Genomic DNA, 22859 nt, shown 5'->3' on the forward strand with positions numbered 1-22859 from the left:
TATCCTGGCACTCCCTTTCATTATTCCAAATCTTTCTGGTTAAATCACTGTGCCTGTCATGGGCACAGAGGAATTTTGTTATATATATATATATACATATAATAATACTAATTCATAATTATTATATTTATAATTTATACTATATTATATAGGCATATAATTATTAATCATTATTAATAGATAATTATTAATTAATTATATAATATGTAATAAATTATAATTATATATGTAACAAAATAGAATTACATATATATTTAAAATTAAAATTTAATTTATTATTAATTATATAAATTATAATTAGAAAGTACATATTACAAATATCTATTGTAAGAATGTATATTAGAAATATATATTTAATTAATATACTATATATAATTAATTATATTACAAATACATATATATTTATTTAAGTGGTTTTTAAAATTTTTAAGTAATCTCTACACCCAACGTGGGACTCGAACTCACAACCCCAAGATCAAGAGTCGCATGCTCCACCGACTGAGCCAGCCAGGTGCCCCTATAATATATTTTTTAATCAAATTGTTTCCATAGACAGAGGCCCCTCAAGCAATATTTGCTCAGGCCCCCAGGTGTCCTAGAAGCAGCTCTGTCCTTCAGTTAGGCATTTAATGGGGCAGAGCAGGCGGGGTCCAGGCCCAGGGTCAGGGGCTGTCTGTCGTTCAAGCCCGCAGCTCCCTGGGTACCCAGTGTACAATGTACTGACTCTGATGAGAACCATGTCTGCCCTTCTGAGTGGACCAGACTCTGTGCTGAGTGTTTGCCTAATGCCCCACAGCAGCCATGTGATATAGGAGAAACCAATACGACCCTGAGGAAACGGGCTCAGAGACGTTCAGCGCCTTTCTTCCAGCCCAGGGAACTCTGACTTGTTTAGGTTCTTAGTGACCCCGCGGTATTGACTCCATGTGTCTTCACTGCGCCTCAGGGCCTCACACAGCACCTGGCAGGAGGTGAGAATTCATTAAACAACTCTCCTGTGAATGAATTGAATGAACGAGTGAATCGTAGTATTTAGGAGAAGGTAACAGAGGGTGTGTGCCGCAGGCTTCTTGCATCAGTCTCAGGTTGAGATCAGGTTAGGAGGTGAAGTGTTCACCAACCAAGCAGGTTCTGGGGATCAGCATGGGAGTAACTGGCTTTAGTAAATCTCGGTCTGGTGCTGTGTAACCAACTCCTTAAGCAACTCTGGGCTTGTACCCGCTCCTGAGGGCCTCAGTTCCTTGCTGCAAGCTGGAGGTGTGGCCTAGATCAGGAGGCAGCAAACATTTTCTGTGAAGGACCAGAGAGTAAATATTTTAGGCTTTGCAGTAAGTGCAGGTCTCTGCTGTAACTGCCATTTGTAGTGGGGAAGTAGCCACAGAAATGCATAAATGGATGAATGTATGGCTGTGTTCCAATAAAACTTTATTTAGAAAAACAGTTGTCTGGATTTGCTCTGGGGGCGGTAGTTGGCAGACCCCTGGTCTAGATGACCTCTGAGATCCCTTTTAATCTTAACAGTCTATGATTTAAAGACTTAGGACCCATGGTGTGAAGGACAGAAATGATCACACAATGTTCTTATCCTCCTATGGCACCCATGGCAGACATTGCTAATCGGTCACAGGCTTCATTTCTGACTGGAAAGGAGTCGACTTTCAGAATCAATCACAGTTGGAGAATTCCAGCTGGAGCATTCCCCCTTCCACCCTTTAAGACGCAAATATTTGGAAGACTCCAGACACTCTTGAGTGTGGCATTGAGGAAGATAGGAAGCTGCAGAGAGTGAGAAGTGTGACAGCTTCTCCCACTCTTATCTCCCCCCCTCCTCCGTGAGAGGAGCCAAATTCTCCCCGGGGCGCCGAAGTGAGAGCCCAGATCCTGAACCTGAGCGAGGGCGTCTGAGCTGCCAGTGCTAGTACCCGCGGGTGGAAGTCAGACCCCCCATCTATCTCTCTCTCTCTCGCCCTACTGAGCTCGAGCTAGGAGCGGACACCTGGCGCTGGCTGGTCCCCCTGCGCGCACTAATTTTCTTCCTCTTCTTTTCCCACCAGAATGTTAGCCGTTGAGGGACTCCTGCGCAGCTGGGTCTGCGGGCGGTTGACTGTTGGAGAATACTTTACAAATTAGTTCCTGTGGAGCCGTGGTTGCGTGATAACGCACGGACCTTTCGCGTCTGTTTGAATTTCCACAAACCTTCACTTTGAGGAATGGGTGGGGAAATCCTAAGCATCTAGAAGTCACACGATATAAGGGCGTGGGCTGTGCAGTTAGACAAGTTTGGGTTGAATTTTAGACACATGATCACTCTTGATAATCAGAAGCCATCTCCGCAGGTGGGGTAACGCTCGGACTAAGTTTAATATATGGCAGCCCTATGTTAACTTAACATTAATTTGTTCTTTTTATTTTTTTTAAAAAGATTTTATTTATTTATTTGACAGAGATAGAGACAGGCAGCGAGAGAGGGAACACAAGCAGGGGCAGTGGGAGAGGAAGAAGCAGGCTCATAGCGCAGGAGCCTGATGTGGGGCTCGATCCCATAACGCCGGGATCATGCCCTGAGCTGAAGGCAGACGCTTAACCGCTGTGCCACCCAGGCGCCCCTAATTTTTTCTTTTTAAATCTCAGGAGCTCAGTGAGGGATTTTAGGGTAGGAAGTATCCCTCAAGCATCTCCAATTACACTCTATAACTACATGTTGAGTCTGGTGACCAGGAAGTTCTTTGCACCTTTATCCCTGATTCATTTCAACGTTCTTCAGTTCTAAGGGATAATATTCATTTGTTCTTTTTCTGCCTCTTCCACACCCTTAATCTCACAACTCTCTGCCAAGGGCTGAATTGTTAGTATCATCCCATCATGCAGTTGGGAAAACTGAGCTCCAAAGAGATGTGCTGTGGGCAGCGTTCTTCCTTCTGTACCTTTTTATTTGATAACTGTTTTCAAAATTTAATTTAATTTTAAATTTTTAAAAAAGTAATCTCTACAGCCATCATGGGGCTTGAACTCATGACCCTGAGATCAGGAATTGCATGCTCCACCGACTGAGTGGGCCAGGCGCCCCTATCTGACAATTGTTTAGTGAGCACTTTCATTGTATCGGGTATGGACTAGGCACTGGAGATAGAATGGTATCAATATTTCAGGGAAATAAATATCTGTTGCTTGACTGATCTGTCATCTGAACTTTTGAGAAGGAAATTGCATTGGGCAATTCAGTAGAGAGTTTCACAATCCCCGAGAGTCCAGGAATGTGAGAATTAGGGGGCCTTGCACAAGGTCTTAGCTGAGCACTCACGTCTGTGGTTTCAGCCCCACAGCTAAATAGCTTCTTTGCAACCTGCCGCCTCTTGCCCTCTCCTCCCAGCAGGCTAACGGGCTTGGGGCCTCCACAACATTCACCGTTCACATGGACACATGAGACAGCTTCCTTTTTTTTTTAAATTTAAATTCAATTTAATTAACATATACTGTATTATTCATTTCAGAGGTAGAATTTAGTGATTCATCAGTTGCGTATAACACCCAGTGCTCATTCCCTCAAGTGTCCTCCTTAAGGCCTATCACCCAGTTACCCCATCCCCCACCCACCTCCACCCCAACAACCCCCAGTTTGTTTCCTAGAGTTAAGAGTCTCTCATGGTTTGTCTCCCTCTCTGTTTTTGTCTTATTTTCTTTTTCCTTCCCTTCCCCTCTGTTCATCTGTTTTGTTTCTTAAATTCCACATAGGAGCGAAATCACCTGATTTTTGTCTTTCTCTGACTGACTTATTTCACTTAGCATAATACCCTCTAGTTCCATCCACATGGTTGCAAATGGCAAGATTTCATTCCTTTGGATGGCTAAGTAATATATATATATATTCCTATATATATATATCTATATTCCTATACATATATATCTATATTCCTATATATATATATATATATATATTCATATATATATATATATACCATACACACACACACACACACACCCCACATCTTCTTTATCCATTCATCTGTCCATGGACATCTGGGCTCTTTCCATAGTTTGGCTATTGTGGACATTGCTGTTATAAACATCGGGGTGCATGTGCCCCTTCGAATCATTATGTTTGAATCCTTTGGATAAATACCTAGTAGTACAATTGCTGGGTCGTAGGGTAGCTCTATTTTCAACTTTTTGAGGAACCTCCATACTTTTTCCAGAGTGGCTGCACCAGCTTGCATTCCCACCAACAGTGTAAGAGGGCTCCCCTTCCTCTGCATCCTCGCCAACATCAGTCATTTCCTGACTTGTTAATTTTAACCATTCTGACTAGTGCGAGGTGGTATCTCAGTGTGGTTTTGATTTGTATTTCCCTGATGCCGAGTGGTGTTGAACATTTTTTCGTGTGTCTGTTGGCCATTTGAATGTCTTCTTTGGAGAAATGTCTGTTCATGTCTTCTGCCCATTTCTTGGCTGGATTTTTTGTGTTTTGGGTGCTGAGTTTGATACATTCTTTATAGATTTTTTGGATACCAGCCCTTTACTGAGATGGCCTCCTTATTAGCCTGGTGACATCTTCCAGGCCAGCCTCTTCTGTTTCTTCCCTGGCAGTTACTGTTGGCCTCGCAGTCTTGCCTGGGACAGGAAAGAGCCGCTGTGTCCCTGGTAGTAGCATTGCTGGTCTCACCTAGCTTCCGTATGTGCAATCACAGCTGGGAGGGGCCAGGGAAATTCTGTTGGGGCCACACCCACTAGCAAAAGTATAAATAATGAGGTTTGGCATGGACCCTCAGAGCCACACCTCCTCTCATCATGCAGTCCAGCAGCCTCTTCCCTCTTGCGCTGCTTGTCCTGGGAAGTCTGGCACCTTGCATTGCACAAGGTGTTGGAAATGGTGAGTTGAAGCCATCCTGGCACAGTCTTGGCTGCAGGGCAGAGGTGGGGGCTCCTGGGGAGTGGGGGTGTCTCCTTCTAGAGGCTCTGATGTCTCAGCCTAGTTTCAAGAGACCTCCCTGAGGGTGGGTTCATGTCCATCTGGGCTCTGATGCATTGGGATGTGCTTTTATGAGAATCCAGTCAGCCCAGGCCCCACTCCCTCTGGTCTTACCTCTCTCTTGCTTCACCCTGTCTGTGAGCCTGCAGTCATCTATCTCTGGTTCCTCGTCTTTCTGTTTCTATCCTTTGGTCTCTGTGTCTCTGCCTCTGGCTCTAGCTTCCACCTGTCCTGTCGGCTCTATCTGCCTTGTCTCTCTCTCTCCATCTCCCTCACCCCCAGACTGCCTCTTTGCCTTTGTGGAGCCTTGTTTTCCCTGGGGGAGGAAACCTTGGCTGGGAGCCCTCTGCTCTTTTCCAGGATCTGCCCACATGTGTGGCTTAATCAAGCCTGTCACTCCTTGTGGAAGTCAGACAGGCATTTCCCTCTGGTCTGTGTGGACAGTCATCTGGGTGAGGGTCTCTGCTGGACAGCAGCGTTTTGTCCAGGAGTCATGATGGCTACTTCGCACCCAGCTCCGTCCTTGACTCTTGACATTCTCTCCAACAGCGTTGAAAGCTGGAGCTTGCCCTTCTATACGATCTCCGCGGTGCCTTTCTGGCTACGAGCAGCCTGAATGCCAGAGTGACTGGCAGTGTCCAGATAGGCAGATATGTTGCTCTGATGTTTGTGGATTCAGATGCCTGGACCCCGTTAAAATCTTCAACCCAAGTGAGGAGGTGGAAGGGCTGATGGGGAGGGAGTGAGCCTGAGAATGCAGCTCCTAGGGGGACAGGACTGGGTGCTGGGCCTGCCAGGTCTCCTCCTTTCCAGGAATAGTTGAGTCAAATTTGTTAGCTGGCCAGGGAGTCACACTGCCCCAGACAGGAACTTACTCACCTGGCTGGTGAAGCAGCCAGTCTGTCAGAAGTCAGTTTTTTGGGCAGTAGTCATCTGGCCATTCAGGTAAGCAGACAGATGACAGCCATCCATCCAGTCAGTGCTGGACAACTGGTCACCTCTGTGGACAGGGGGCCTGATGTGAGAGGAGACCTGGATCCTGCCTTGAGGGGGATATGGAAGCCCTGGGAAGCAAAAGGTGGTCATGGGGATGGAGAAGATATGATTCTCCCCACGTGGGCTGGGCTGGGGCTGGGTCCAGCAAGCAGGAATGGCACAGAAGATGCAAAGCCTCTGACCTGTGACTCTACTCTCACCAGATAGGGTGAAGCCTGGCAGGTGTCCGGTGGTCATTGGCCAGTGCCTGATGCTCAACCCCCCCAACCACTGTGAGACAGACCGTCAGTGCGTGAGTGACTTCAAGTGCTGTAGGGGCATGTGTGGGAAAGTCTGCGTGGCCCCTGAATAAGGTAAGGAGGGGCCCGGCCCACCCATCTCCCTCCTGCCAGTCCTCTCTGTCCCAAGCCTCTGGCAGCCGTGACCTATGAGCAGGGGGACTCCTGGTCTCTTCCCCTGAAACAGCCTCTGCCTGGCCCCCTTGTCCTTCAAGGGCACTGCTCCCCAGGCCCCAGGGCCAGGATTTCTGTAGGATCACTCATAGCTTTGATTATATTCCAACCCTTCTGGGTGAGGGCCTGGGTAAGGGGCTCTCTGAGTCTCAGTTTCCTTATCTGTAAAATGGACATAATGAAACTGAGAGTGCTTTGTAAAGCACCATGTGTGTTAAGTATTTCTTATTAAGATCATCTCCAGCATGTTGTCGAGGGTCAAAGCCCAAAAGATCAACGGATTTTGAGGCTAATCGAACTCAGTGCTCTGAGTGCAGAGTTCTACAGTAACATTGAGACGTGAACTCAGTCTCCTGACACCAAGACTTTTCCCACTATACCATCACCTTGCTATTTCCTCCGTCTTGGGGGCTTCTTGGGGGAAGAATGGGGAGATAATTTGGCTGGTTCCTGTATTGAAGCTCTGATCCGATTTTCTCTCATAGCCCAACTCCTGCCATTTGGAAGAGGCCCTGGATTCCTACTCTGTGGTCTGGGAACTCAGCTCTCTGCTCCCGGGTTTGGAGTGATGGGGCCGCACTCCACGGTCAAGACTTGGTTCTAACACCAATATCTCTTTTGGGGAAAGGCTTGGCACGCACTCGTCTTTCAGGAAATGCCTGTTGATTGGTGAATAAATAAACAAGCACATTTCTTTCTATCCATATGCTTCTGTGGTTTGCTGGTGCTGTGAATTGGGTGGGAGGTGATGAGGGAATGTGTGGCTGTGTGGCCTCCCTGCGATAGATACAGAGTGGAAGGGAAACGCTTCGGGGCCGGGCAGACATGAATCTACATCATGACTCTGAACATACTGGTCTGCAATTTTGCACAAATGACTTTATCTCGCATATCTCAACCTCTTTACCCACAAGTGGGACCGTGTTTGGAGCACTGGGGTATGCAACGTGTATGAACGAAGAGCAATGTTGCTAGGCCATAGCAGGCTCAGCAGACGGTGGATACTCGCCTTTTGGGGTGATTTTGAGCTTCTTACATTTCTTCCCTCTCCCAAGACACTCTTTCTTCCACCTGAAGATAAGCGTTGAGCCGAACCACATGCACTGATTATCGGTCCTGAGAGAGGACCCCAAACACGTCTGCCCATGGCATCTTGGTATCAGAGTCCCCAAGGAAAGCAGCGTTCAGTCAAGCACTGGGTAAAACAACGCTTTACTTACATAGACAAGAAACAAGATCAGCTTCCACTGGGGGCCTCTATTTCCCACGGCCTGCAAGTAGTCTCTCCCAGGAGCTGATGCGGGACAACTTACCCCCACACGCCCCTCTCAGGCCACAGTAGGAGGCCCCATCCCCTCCTCACGGAGGACAGACATGGCAGTGGGGTTGGTCAGAAGCCACAGGGCACGCACACCTACACGCAACAGAGGAGCACACGCTGAAGCTTCAAGTGCGGCCAGATACTCCCCCACACAGCCGTAACCCGGCGCAGGCTCGCGAGCTCTTCCTCCCTCAGTAAGTAGGGGTTCCAGGTCCGAGGCCTCAGGCGGCTGAGTGGGGGATGCGTGCACGAGGCTGCCTTTCCCCCCCATGAGAGGATTGCCAGGGTGGGTCTCGTTATGACACGCGGCTGGCCAGTAGCCACACGAGGACGATGTTGTTCTTGACCCCATGGAGCAGAAAGAGTGACAAGAGCTGGACTCCCAGAGCTCAGAGCAAGCGGGGAACCGGGCTCCCCATTTCTCTGTGCCCTTCAGACTCCAAGGGAAGCAGAGAACTTGAGTGGATAGTGACACAGAGAAAGGACAAAACACAACTGTAATTCAATCCTTTCCTGGAAAATATCATTGATCTAAAAAAAACATTCCACACACAGCATTCAACCAATGTTCCAAGAGCAACAACAGCCTGTATTCAATTAACTGCTTGAGGGAAGAGGGAGAAGAGGGAGCGCCATTTTATTGATGTTGTGAGTGGGGTAGCCGCCCTCCGAGCTGCCTCCCGGGGACCCTCACTTCTTGGGATTCCCGGCCTCGTGTGGCCCCTCCGATGGTTTAGCGCGGTGGAGTCTGTGGGACCAATGAACTATGGCAGAGTGAGAGGGAGCTGTGTCCTGATGAGAGGAGAGGAGTAGAGGATGGCGCCTTCCATCCGGGGAGCACGCGCCCTCTCTCGGATCACCTGCGCTGGCAGAACTCAGCTGTCATGTCAGGAGGGCGCTCAGCCATCTGTGGAGTGGCCCGTGGGGGAGGAGACAACGGTCCCGCCGACAGCCTGAGGGGAGCTGAGCCCCACCAACAACACGAGAGGGAGTGCGGAGGCAGAGTTTCAGCCCCAGTCTAGTCTTGAAAGGATTGCTGTCCCAGCACATGGCTTGATTCTGACCTTGTGACAGACCATGACCCAGAGCCATCCAGGGAAGCTGCTCCTGGCTTCGGGAGATGGTATTTATGATTTTAAGGTGCTAAGTTTGGGGGCCATATGTTATGCGGCAATAGACACCTGTTACAATGAGGCCAGCAAAAATCCACTACCAACCAAATATGGACAGTTCAAGGAAAGATAATTATAAGGCAATGTCTTTGTCTCTGAACAAAGTTGGGAACATCCTAAATAAAACGTTAAAATTAGAAATCATGAAGGCTTAAAAAGCTTTCATAGAAGTTCAACATGAATTTTTAAAAATATTTTATTTACTAATTTGAGAGAGAGAGAAAGAACATGAGCAGGGGCGGGGCAAAGGGAGAGGGAGAATCAGACTCCCCGCTGAGCAGGGAGCCTGACGCAACAAGGGGCTCAATCCCAGGACCCTGGGATCATGATCTGAGCCAAAGGCAGACACTTAACCGACTGAGCCACCCAAGTGCCCCCAACACGAGTTCTTTATTAAAATTAAGAATAGACACGAAAGTATAGAAATTAATGAAAAAAAAACACAACAGAAAATCTACCTGAAACTGTAACAAAACCTACATTAAGTTGAATTTTCAGAGGTATCATCACTAAAGTCAGAAACAGAATAAGGATAAACACTTTTTCAAGGGTGTATGAGCCAGTGAGATGAGATCTGGGGATAAGGTGTGTAAGAGTAGAAAGAAAGATACCATATTGTCATTATTTGCAGATAGTATCATTTCCTACATAATAACTGAACACATTCAATAAAGTTGATGAAGTAAGTTTCATCAGAGTTGCCGGGTATGCACAACTTTACAGCATTTCTATACATTATTCATAATGAATCAGAAATAATAGAAGGTAGAAATAATTGGTCAAAGAAACAAACGCTACAATACACCCAGGAAGGAACCTAAAAATTATGCCAGACCTTTGTGGATTAAAGAAGCAATTCGTTGAAGGTCTAAAATAAGAAATGAATAAACAAAGAAACAATGTTTATGTTTGTAAAGACTCAATAAGGTCAAGATTACAGCTCGTTAAAAAAATCATTTGTAAATTCAATGTAACTGTAATAAAAACCCCAACATCATTTTTAAAAAACAACTTGACAAAGTGATCCTATGTTAATATATTAATAGAAAGTTTGCAGAAGAACCCGGAACATCTTTGAAAAGTACAACAATAGGAGTTATCCAGACCAGGTATCAAAATCTAATTGATTATATGAATTATTAATTATAATAATGAATGGAATATGACGTTGGTACAAGAATAAACAAATAGTCTAATGGAACAGAACAGAATGTCTGAAAGGAAATCTGCATTTGTGGAAATCTGTTATGTAACAAAGACAAATTTTTTTAAGGTTTTATTTATTTGAGAGAGAGAGAGAAAGAGCATGAAGGGTGGGGAGGGGCAGAGGGAGAGGGAGAAGCAGACTCCCCCGCTGAGCAGGAAGCCTGACACCGGTGGGGCTCGATCCCAGGACCCTGAGATCAGGACCTGAGCTGAAGTCAGAGGCTAAATCAACTGAGCCACCCAGGTGCCCCAATAAGGAGGAATTTTTATAATTGTTTAGGGCAAAACTCAAACTAATAATGAAAGCAATTGGCTTTTTTTTAAAGTTCACACTAACACCTTTTACTGAGTTCAATAGTAATCATTAACATAAGGTTCTCCTGACTTATGCTTGCTTGCTTTCTCTCATTCATTCCTTTATGATGAGGAGTTTGCTTGCGCAGTTACAGAGGCTAAGTCCATCATCTGCTGTCGGTAAATTGGAGACTCAGAAAAGTCTGTGGCTTAATACAGTTCCTGTCTGAAGGCTTAAGAACTAGGGGAGCTGATGGTGTAAATTTCGATCCAAGGGCAGGAGAAAATGAGGTGAGATGTTCCAACGCAAAAAATGGAGGAGAAAAGGTGTGGATTCCTTCTTCCCCCACCTTTGGTTCTATTTAAGCCCTCAGCACTTTGGATGAGGGCTACCCACACTGGCGAGGGGATTCTGCTTGACTGAGTTCACAGATTCAAGTGCGAATCTCATCTGGAAACATCCTCACAGACACACCCAGATATAATGTTTAATCTGGGCATTTTGCAGCCAGGCAAGTTGGCACAGAAATTACCCACCCCAGAATGCAAGTTGGTACAGCCACTCTGGAAAACAGTGTGGAGGTCCCTTAAAAAGTTAAAAATTGAGCTACCCTATGATCCAGCCATTGCACTACTGGGTGTTTACCCCAAAGATACAGACGTAGTGAACAGAAGGGCCATATGCACCCCAATGTTCATAGCAGCAATGTCCACAATAGCTAAATCGTGGAAGGAGCCGAGATGCCCTTCAACAGATGACTGGATTAAGAAGTTGTGGTCCATATATACAATGGAATATTAGTCAGCTATCAGAAAGAACGAGTTCTCAACATTTGCTACAACATGGACGGCACTGGAGGAGATAATGCTAAGTGAAATAAGTCAAGCAGAGAAAGACAACTATCATATGCTTTCTCTCATCTATGGAACATAAGAACTAGGATGATCGGTAGGGGAAGAAAGGGATAAAGAAAGGGGGGGTAATCAGAAGGGGGAATGAAACATGAGAGACTATGGACTATGAGAAACAAACTGAGGACCTCAGAGGGGAGGGGAGTGGGGGAATGGGATAGACCGGTGATGGGTAGTAAGGAGGGCACGTATTGCATGGTGCACTGGGTGTTATACGCAACTAATGAATCATCGAGTCTTACATCGAAAACCGGGGATGTACTGTATGGTGACTAACATAATATAATAAAAAAATCATTAAAAAAATAAAAAAATAAAAAAAAAAGAAATTACCCACCCCAGGCCCAGCCCATGTCAACTTGGAACCCATCTGCATCTCCTTAAACCCCACTGACCCTCCAAAGAAAGACAATAACAAGGTCATAATTCTGCCAAACATGACACAGTTATTCTTTATACAACCAAAAACACACTCACTCCTTCCCAAAAGAGGAGCTAAAGTCCATGAGTGGTGTTTGATGTCCTCCTTGATATCCAGTAACTTAAATACAATAATGTAAAATTAACAAACACTATGGTATAAAGTCTATACAGCTCATGTTGCACGATAAGGCCGTAAGAGAGACAGAAGAAAGAACACACGCAAATGTATTCAGAGCAACATAAGGAGGAAATGTCATAACAATTACAGTCCTCATTTCTGTAACTGGTCATGTGGTTGTAGCTGTATTTATAACTACCCTCTTCCACTACCCATTGTATATTCCTTTGCCTTCAGCAAGGATCTCAGCCGGTTCTAGTTCTCCGTCACCCGATAGGGTGACCCAAACGTTCATTCCTGAAGAGTCTGGGCCATTAGCAGCCTTGCTTGGATTGGGTTGTTGTACTTTTCTAATGACCTTACTTACACAACATGACACTATCAGGACCCCTAAGGGATCTCCTGTCTTCCAGACATACCCTTCCTTACTTCCTTACTTCCAGAGTTCTCGAATTTCCCCTGGAAGTCAGGATCAATCACCCTGGCCAACACCATAACTCTCTTCTTCCCCCACTGATTTAGAGGCATGAGGAGCCCAAAGCGGCCAGGTGGTATCTAACTTCCTGCTCAATGGAATCATTGTGGTGTCTCCTAGTGGACACATTTCTCCCTCTGGAACGAACGCCTCTAGGCCAACAGCACACAGAATCATGGGAACAGGAAGCAAACATTTTGCTCATGGGTTACTAGGGGTGATCATGCGAGGTACCACCCCTGTTTCCACCTCTTGATTCCTGAACCCATGAATCCTGGCTACGGGAGAAGCGGCATTATATATTAGAAACTGAGCGCGTAGACAGCCTTCTGGAGAACCCCGCCCCAGCCCTGCAACGTGCTGCCACCTAGCGGGCACTACGACTGAGTCTGCAAAAGGCCACTCCACTGCTCTATGAAGCCGGCAGCCCCAGGGCAGGGAACACGGTAAGACCAGTGAATTCCATGAGCGTGCCGTGCCCATTGCAACACTTCTTTCGCTAAGCAGGGAGGTCCAAGGTTGTGTGGAATACCATGATGGTGGAGAAGATGCTCTGCTGGTATGCGGACGGCGGTTCCGGCAGAAGCCTCACTGGCCGGGGAAGTCAAATGCATACCCAGAGGAAGTGTCTATTCCAGTAAGAACAACGTTGGGGGGCACCTGGGTGGCTCAGTCGTTAAGCGTCTGCCTTCGGCCCAGGGCGTGATCCTGGGGTCCTGGGATCCAGTCCCACATCAGGCTCCTCCGCTATGAGCCTGCTTCTTCCTCTCCCACTCCCCCTGCTTGTGTTCCCTCTCTCGCTTGCTACCTCTCTCTCTGTCAAATAAATAAATAAAATCTTAAAAAAAAAATAAAAAGAACAACGTTCGGCTCCTCCCATGACGAAAGTGGTCTGATGTCATCAACCTGCCATCAGGTAGCGGATTGATCACACGGGGAATGGCTCTGGATCGGGGGTCAGTGTTGGTCTCCGCTGCTGGCCGACGGGGCACTCGGCAGCGGCCGTAGCCGGGTTGGCCTTGGTGAGTGGAGTCCATGTCACTGAGCCTACGCTTAACCTCCAGCCCTGCCCCATGGCCGCTTTGTTCCTGAGCCCACAGGGCGATGACAGGGGTACCTGAGGAAAGAGGCTGATCAGCATCCTCAGAGCGGACCGTGCTACTCACCTGCGTGATGAAATCCTCCTGCTGAGGTCACCCTTTGCGGAGCATTCACATAGGACACAAATACCTTCGCGGGGTTTTTTGCCCGTTCAGAGAGGTGTATCCATGTAACTCTCCTCCAGATTTCTTCGTCATCGATTTTCTAGTCATGTTTCTTCCAACTTCAAATTCCCCCTTCGTGGTGACTTTTCTGAAGTCCAAGTCACCCGCACTCAGAGACTCCAGCAGCTGTCAGATAAGGCGGCTTCCTGAACATCGATGTTTCTGCTCAGCCAGATGACCAGCTCTGTCAGGACATCTGCAGCCAGAAGGCAATGAAGCTCTCCCTTGCTGACCACCCTATGCCTCTGTGGGGGAAAGTCTCCCACCTGGGATCGTCCTACGCTGGGACGGTGGTGGGAGTTCCACGGTGGGTCTGTGGGATGGTAAGTGAGGCAAACATCGAGATGCCACATGCCACCTGCCCCCAAGCAGGTGTTATCAGAGGCTTAAAAGCAGAGGTCAGACAAACAAAAATGCACAGCAAATGGTCAGCAAGATGCATCAATCTTCCATCCTCTCACCACCGGCTCGGACTGGTGGCAGCTGAATGTTACATGGGTCTGACCTCAGGACAGGGACTTGTGCAGAGGCCTAGAAATTAAAACAACAAAGAGATGTCACTTACATCATTATACTGGCAAACATTAGAAAGCTACATTGTACCAAGGTTTGGTGAGAACGTGGGGAAATAGGAATGGTGATGGATGACTTGTGGGGACATAGATTATGCAACTGTTTTGGAAACAATCTGGCCATCTTCAGTCAAACTATATTTTATACAGTTACATCAGATTTTTGAGAATTGAAATTATTTGGGATATGTTCTCTGATGAAAACACGATTGTGATAGAAATAAATAATAAAAAGACAGCCAAAAGGCCCATGTGTTTAGAAATTTAAAAAATGCACTCAACACAACCTGCGGGTCTAAGAAGAACTGAAAATGAAATTGAGAAAATATTTTGAACTAAATGATTATGATGAAACTATATATCAAATCTAATGGGATTCACCGAAAGCAGAACTTACATGGAAATGTATCCTTTTACACGCATATATTAGTAAAGAAGCAGCCATCTCAAGCATTTCCAAATATAACAACAAAAGAAACCATAGGGGCTCCTGGGTGGCTCAGTTGGTTAATCGAACTGCCTTCAGCCCAGGTCATGACCCCAGAGTCCTAGGATCAAGCCCCGCATCTGGCTCCTTGCTCAGCAGGGAATCTGCTTCTCCTTCTCCCTCTGCTTGCTATTCCCCCCTGCTCGTGCTCTCTCTCTCTCCCTCTGTCCGTCAAATGAATAAATAAAATCTTAAAAAAAAACAAAAACCCAACCATAAAACGTAAGGTAAGAAATGATAGAGCAGAAAACAATGAAATAAAACAAGGAAGAGCAATTGAGAGATCATCTGAGCCAGAAGCTGGTACTTTTTTTTTTTTTTTTAAGATTTTATTTATTTGAGAGAGAAAGAGAGAGAGCATGAGCAGGGGGAGGGGCAGAGGGAGAAGCAGATGCCCCCACTGTGGGGTTCTCCATGGGGTTCCAAGCAGGGCTCAATCCCAGGAGCCTGAGATCATGACCTGAGCCAACGTCAGACTCTTAACTGACTGAGCCACCCAGGCGCCCCAGAAGTTGTTTCTTTAAAAAGGTGTTCAAAATAAAATAACCTCTGGCAATACCAATCAAATAAGTAATAGAAAAGGTATAATAACCATTATCAGAAATAAAAAGTGGACATTCGGGGCGCCTGGGTGGCACAGCGGTTAAGCGTCTGCCTTCGGCTCAGGGCATGATCCTGGCGTTATGGGATCGAGCCCCACGTCAGCCTCCTCCGCTATGAGCCTGCTTCTTCCTCTCCCACTCCCCCTGCTTGTGTTCCCTCTCTCGCTGGCTGTCTCTATCTCCGTCGAATAAATAAACAAAATCTTAAAAAAAAAAAAAAGTGGACATTGATGGGGTTTTGGAATATCGGTGAGGTTCGGTGGGCTGGAGTCCGGAGCCGACGACCAAGAAAGAATTCTTGAGGGTCTTTGGTGCAAAATTGGTGGTTTATTAAAGCACGGGGACAGGACCCGTGGGCAGAAAGAGCTGCTTCCCCCGGGTTGTGAGGGGTGGCTGATTATATACTATGGGGTTGGGGGAGGTAAGGAAAAAGGGAGGTTTGAGAAAGAACTTTCATATGTTAAAGAAGACTCACAGGATTCCGGAGGCCTTGCCATGGTCAAGTTAAGGTTGTTTACCCCTCCAGCAAGGCATTAGCTGTAAGATAGTTGGGAGCTTCCTGGAGGAACATTACACTCTGCCCACTCCAAGTATCTGTGGATGGGCTGCAGGTTATAAGGACATTTACTTGTTATTTACATTCCCTTCTGGAAGCTAGAACATTGATAGAAATGCTTTGTTCTTGTAAATTGCTAAGACTTTTGTAAACTGAGGGAGACTCGGTCTTGCAGGATTGTGATCTCTGTACGTTAACTACTTGTTTTTCCTTTGCTCAGCTTTAGGGCAGCCTGGCGTGACTGAAGAATGTCTCATATATCCCATCTTGGGGGCGAGGGGTTGTGGGATATCAGCTTCTGCTTTGTCCTCAGCTTGCCTTCTGTTCCCTCAACAAAAATTAACCGGGAATTTTATCGAGGTCCCTTGAGCACAAAATCAATATTTTAAAAAATCAAGTATTGAAAAAATTAATTATATTTCTACATTCCAGCAAGAAAAAACTGAAGATGAAACTTCTTAACTTCTTTTTTTTTTTTTTTAAGATTTTAATTCATTATTTGAGAGAGAGAGAGAGCAAGAGAGCACAGGCAGGGGCAGTGGCAGACTGAGAGGGAGAAGCAGGCTTCCTGCTGAGTAGGGATCTTGATGTGGGGCTGGATCCCAGTACCCTGGGATCATAGTCTGAGCCCAAGGCAGACACTTAACCAACAGAGCCACCTAGGCGCCCCCAAAATGAAACTTCTTACAGTAGCAGAAAAAAATCAAATGAAAAGAGAATAAAACTAAGAAAAGATGTGCATGATCTTTATGTAGAAAATAGTAACTTTATTGAGAGAAATTGAAGAAGATCTAAATAGAAAGAGAGCTATACCATATTCATAAATTGGAAACCCTAATACTGTAAAGATGTACTTTCTCCCCACATTTATTTATAGGGTCAATGCAATCCCAATCAAAATCCCAACCGGTTGTTGTTGTCTCGTTTGCTTGCATGTGTACGTTATCTTGCAGAAACTATTTTAAAAATTCATTTAGAAAAGCCAAGGGACAAGAATAGCAAAGACATACCCTTGAAGAACATAAGAATAAGGCAGAAATACTTACTCTACAAGCAATTCAGATTTTTTTTTAAAAGATTTTATTTATTTATTTGACAGAGATAGAGACAGCCAGCAAGCGAGGGAACACAAGCCAGGGGAGTGGGAGAGGAAGAAGCAGGCTTCCAGCGGAGGAGCCTGATGTGGGGCTTGATCCCAGAATGCCAGGATCACGCCCTGAACCGAAGGCAGACGCTTAACGACTGAGCCACCCAGGCGCCCCCAAGCAATTCAGATTTTTATAAAGTTAGAGTAAGTAAAATATTGATCACGATATTTGGCCAAGGTTAGACTCAGACTAATGGTGTATTAGCATCCAGTGAGAAGACAGAAAGAACACAGTGATGTGAACAGGACACATTGAATATGACTATTATTCATGGTTACAGGGAATTCACTAAAAGGGAATAGAAGAGTAGGCTAAAGAAAACCCTAGAGCTAAGGAAGAGTAGTCAAGGAAGGAACACATTTTCAGGAGAGTGAATCCTCTCTAAGGTTAGGATTCAGACTCACTGGAGAGGGTGTGGTAGCAGCCTGTTGGCTGGCATACAAGTTGGCTGGGTTGTCCCAAACCAGAGCTGGTGCACAGCCCCTGGGCAGAGGCTTGCTGGGGAGCTGGAGAAATGCTCCGAGAAGCTGCCTGCGGGGGGTGCTGTTAAACTAACTGGGAAGCGGTACCCAGGAAGTCACCAGGAAGCGAGCTCGCGCACCTGCAGGACTCACGCTTAGGAAGTTTGCCAGGTTATCCTAGGACGTCTTCTAGGAGTTGCCTGTGTGGGCCTTCCACTGACGGCACCTGCTGGGTAAGCTCCAACGGTCTGTAGCAGCTCTCCAGCCCATCTGAAGGTTTAACTTGCTTCCAGCTTATGCACCTGCCACTTCACTCAAGTCCCTCAGTCTGTAGCAGAAGGAACTTTCCTTGAGATTTGCAGACCACTGACTGGCCTTGAGGAGTGAAGGACCAAACTTTCCCAGAAGATAAGGCTGGACCACATTCGAAAGCAGCTGCCGCCAATGCCAGCAAGTCTGTTCAGGGTCACATTGACATAGGACTAACCGCCCCGGAGAATCTGCTTTTCCTCCCCTTTCCACGCCTTCCCCTTTACAACCCTCTGGCTTCCTTGCACGGGGAGGGTGGTCGTTGAGATATTAGTCCACCATCTTCCCAGGTTGCCAGCTTCTGTATAAAGCAAACTTTCCTTTCTCCCCATCACTTGTCTCTCAAGTATTGAGTTTTGAGGGGCCAGCAGCTGAACCCGAGTTCGGAATCGGTTCTCTGGTAAGAGTACACACACACCAGGGCAGCAGTGCGGGAGCAAGAAAAAGGAAAGCACGTCTAGAACAGAAGAGAAGCCCCTTCCTCCTCCGATGTCTGTCCTGCACCTGCTACTGACAAAGATGAACGGTGGGCCAGCTGGCAAGGGAGACATGTTCCCATATTCCAAGCCGGCAATAAGGACGGCTTTGCAACCGAGAGTCAGTAAGTTGGAAAGCAGCAAAAACAGAATAGGACAGAGCCCTCAGATGGTCCCCTACGTCGATACAGGAAGTTGATTTATGTCACAGGTTGTCTTGCAGACCAGTAGGGACAAGAGAGTCTTTTCAATAAATGCCCCTGGGACAAATATCCTTATCTGTATTTTTATTTTTTTTAAGTAGGCTCCACACCCAGTGTGGAGCCCAACACAGGGCTTGAACTCACGACCCTGAGATCAAGACCTGAGCTGAGATCAAGAGTCAGACCCTTAACTGACTGAGGCACCCAGGCGCCCCACATCCATATTTTTAAAAAAGAAAAAGAAGAGAAACCTGATCACTACTTCTCATCACGGGCACAATCAATTCTGACCGGTTGTAGCCTTAATACAAAAAGGAAAACGAAAAAGATTTTAGAATGTAATAGAGGATAGTATTTGCATGACCAATTTTCATCCACCAAGTTGGCCAACACTGAATTGTCTGGCAACACTGAGTTGTTCTTTTCAAGGGTGAGGAACAACTGGAACACTCATCCGCTGGGGTGAGAGAGCGAGCTGGGGGCAATTCTTTGGAAAACAATTGGTTGTGATCTTATAAATTTGAGAAAACACATCATTTCTGATGCAACAAACCCCAAGAGAAATGCATTTCCATGTGTACAAGAGACAGGTAGGGAAATGTTCGTAGCAGCATCACTCAAAATAGCCAAAATCTGGAAGCGACCCAGCTGTCCACCAGTATGCGCTAGAAGGATGGAGAGAGTGTGGTAAGTTCATACTACTGGATATCAATGTGAATGAGCAGTACAGAGCTATGCTCAACACCTTGGATGAACTTCGAAGCATAATGGTGAGTGCAAGCAGACAACTGACTTGAAAATACTGATATAAAGGTCCACTGCATAACTAAAAGCAAGGAAGTGATTACCACAAAAATCAACTTACTGGTTCCCTTTGTCTGAGGAAGGCAATTACGGCTGGGAACAGGCATATAGGGGCTTCTAAGTCACTAGAAACATTTTTTTTTTAAGATTTTATTTATTTATTCGACAGAGATAGAGACAGCCAGTGAGAGAGGGAACACAAGCAGGGGGAGTGGGAGAGGAAGAAGCAGGCTCCCAGCGGAGAAGCCTGATGTGGGGCTCGATCCCAGAACACAGGGATCACGCCCTGAGCTGAAGGCAGACGCTTAACGACTGAGCCACCCAGGCGCCCCTAGAAACATTTTTAAAAGCTTCATCTGAGCGGTGTTTACATGGGGTTTGTTTTAGAACAATTCATTACATTTGCGTGTTTTATGTTTTAGACACTTTTCTCCCTGTGCTGCATTTTACGACAGGTTAATTAAAACATACCTAGGTATTATGAGTATCTCGGCAAATTACATATCAAGTCTGTACATTAGAAGTATTGGAAATAAGAAGTTACTCAGTGAAAAAACTGACCAGAAAAATATAGAAAAATCTCAGAAGTAGGCAGACACATCCCTCAAAGAGAATGCAGACATTCTCTCAAGCGCCTGGATGTATTCGTCACGTGAGACGTTGTCACATCGTCATAAAGAGGCTTCTTCGTTAGACAAACTCGCGTTAGGGGAATTCACCGGCTGGAGCTACAAGGTCAGCTGAGAGGAGGGATGCGGGTTCCAAAAATGGGGACCAGCGCTTTCTCCTTTAAGGGCCTCAGTTTCCCTATGAATACACTGCGGAGACTGGATCACATGATCCCTGGAATATCAACTGAACCAACCACAAAGGTGCAGAGTGTCTGAGTTGGGGGCGGCAGAAAGGAAGGACGACATGGGGCAGGGAGGGTGATGGGTCTCACGCTGGTGCAGAAGTGGACAGATCGGGGCTTAGAGAAGGGCAAGGTCTTGCCCTCTTGTTCACAGGACATCCAGCGTGGGACAGAACCAGAGCCACAGTGCCAACTGCCTCTTTTCCTGACGCCGCCAGCCTTACGGACCCGGGGACAGCTGAGGAGCTTAACGCGGTTTAAGGCATGGTACTGAGGAGGGGAGAGCTGCCGGGTTCCAAAGAGGTCAGAGCCGACGTTTCAGGAGGAATCCAAGCCCCACTCGTGGGAGCAGCACTTCCTTCAGGGAGAGAATGTCCCGATTGTCCTGTCCTGTCCTTCTCGGTCCCACCCCGCCCTGGCCCTACTGAACACTGGCCATCGCTTTATCTGCTCCCTCCTCTCTCGGCAAGGACCAGTAGGGGTTTCGGTGCAGTCCTAACGATCTCACAGAGCACAGCTTTTCTTGGCTTCTAGGTAGGTGCTAACAGATTGTTTCCATCAAGCGTGGATCCCTGCCCTCGGAAGTCTGACTCCTGTTTCCGAGCGTATTTCTGAGATTGTAAATTCGCGTCCATGTGGGCGTTTTTACTTAGGTCTACGTGTGTGTTTCTCTGTGCCTGTGGTGGCTTTGTGGCATGCCTGCTTGCCAGCCATGTGGTGGTCCCCAGGCCAGCAGCCACGGCCTACCTGAGAGCTTAAGACATGCAGCTGGGGCCCCATCCCAGACGCACTGCCTCCAAATCTGTATTTCACGGTTCTTGTGCACGTTAGTATTTGACAAGCCCGTCAGGCCTGTTTGCAGATACCCAGGAAAACATGTACTTCCTGTGGGCGAGAAGCTCCCTACCAAGGGGATGGGTGCATTTGTATTACAGATCTGGGTGTTTACAGGCACACTCGTGCGTCTCTGTACGTCAGTGTGATGTGTCCCTTGTTCAAAGGTGGGCAGCATTTCTTGAGCGCTGACTATCTGCCAGGCACCCCCGTAAGTCCCTAACACAATCATTTCTATCCTCTGCCTCATTTGATTTTCATAAAGGCCTTGCAGGGACCAGAGAGAGGGAATGTTTTGTGTTGAAAGCCTTAAAAATATCCAAACCCTTTGACCCAGTACATTCCACTTCTAGACATCTGTCCTAGCAGAAAAATCTGAAATAAAGAAACAATGATTCACCTACAAAGATTTACATATGCATGTAATCTACAACAGAAACCAAGAACCGGGAACAACGAGTTTGTCCTGCGGAGTTACAGAAGTGATGACAAAGCCTTGAAATGAGCAACAATGTGGTCATTAGCTGAGTTCAGCGGAACACGCTTTTTCTGTCCGTCCAAGTGCGTGCTGTGCAAAGGGTTCATAGAGCCGATGGACGTGGCCGCTGCTGTCGTGAAGATCAGGATATTTATGAAGTTTATATAACACTGGGATATTGTGTTATAATGTAAACCAAAAAAAAAAAAAAAAGAAGAAGAAGAAGAAGAAGAAGAAGATCTACGGTTGTGTATCTGGGGCACTTGGGTGACTCAGTCCATCAAGCATCCAGTTCTTGATTTCGGCTCAGGTCATGATCTCAGGGTCATGAGATCGAGCCCCGCATCAGACTCATGTGCTGGGTGTGGAGCCTGCTTGAGATTCTCTCTCTCTCTGCACCTCCCTCCTCTAAAAAAAATTAAAGAAATATTTGAAACTGTGTATCAGGTGTGATCACAATCAAGGGAAAAATGCATTTGAATCAGAAAGAACAAGCCACACCTTCCCTCCAGACAGGGAGCCGGAAGAGGCGGGTGACCTGCCAGTCCGTACACATAGTCCTGTGAAAGTCTTGGCTTATTTTCTGTATGAACTGGTTTTGATGCCCCATAGATTGCAAGAGTCACGGTTTGAAAGGAATGAAAGCGATGTTTTGTCAAGTAACGTGAATACTAGCTCCTTTGTGGAGAGGATGGCTTTGCAAATTATGGGAGAATTTTTGGAAAATGTTTCTTTTTCTCTGTGTAGATTTAGACCGTGCGTTATTTGCGAATTGTTTATGCTTCGGGAGGGGGTTGTCATAAGTCTGTCTGTCACCTGGACGCTTGGAAAATAAAGATCACCTGCATATCGCAGCAGGTGGAGGGCTCAAAAGGACTAATCACGTTATGTCAATGACCGCTCTGGATCTTTTGGGGAAACTTGGAATGCCAAAGACCTCCTAGACCATCCCGCCACACACTTTCTTCACGTCCATCAGGGGCGGGTCCAGACTGAGGAGCCCAGACGCAGGGAAATACGGTGCTGAGATATGCCCATGCATCACCTTGTAGGAGAGGGAGGCTGAGCCCCGAAAGGAGAGAAAGCTCTGGGCTGCACACAGAACTCGTGCTGCAAGAGTGGTGCTTGGTTCTTCTTGTCTTCCTACTTTTCTCCTCCCATTGTTTGGATAATGATTACTTTGTTTAAAAAATGCAACTCTTACCAATGAATTAAAAAATATTGAAAGAGTTCAGAAATCAGATTTGATTCCCTAGTTCTTTTTTTTAAGACTTTTTTTTTTAAGAGCAGTTTTAGATTCCCAGCAAAATTAAGAGACAGGTACAGAGATTTCCTGTATACTTTCTCCCCCCACACACAGGCACAGCTTCCCCCACTATTGACATTCCCCCACTGGAGTGGTCCATCTGTTACAATCCACGGACACATCACAATCACCGGGAGTCCAGAGTTGACAGCAGGGCTCACTCTTGGTGT

At 46.5% G+C, this 22859-nt stretch overlaps 1 protein-coding gene across 1 annotated transcript; it reads left to right on the forward strand.

Moving 5' to 3' along the window:
- Positions 1–4780: 4780 nt before the first annotated feature.
- On the forward strand, positions 4781–7064 carry SLPI (secretory leukocyte peptidase inhibitor). The gene is made up of 4 exons (XM_026502865.4): positions 4781–4867; positions 5516–5677; positions 6166–6315; positions 6900–7064. The coding sequence occupies exons 1-3, from the start codon at positions 4786–4788 to the stop codon at positions 6312–6314; spliced, it is 393 nt and encodes a 130-aa protein (XP_026358650.2). The 5' UTR covers positions 4781–4785; the 3' UTR covers position 6315; positions 6900–7064.
- The last annotated feature ends 15795 nt before the right edge of the window (positions 7065–22859 follow it).

Source organism: Ursus arctos, unplaced genomic scaffold (genome assembly GCF_023065955.2).
Source record: "Ursus arctos isolate Adak ecotype North America unplaced genomic scaffold, UrsArc2.0 scaffold_16, whole genome shotgun sequence".
NCBI lineage: Eukaryota > Metazoa > Chordata > Mammalia > Carnivora > Ursidae > Ursus > Ursus arctos.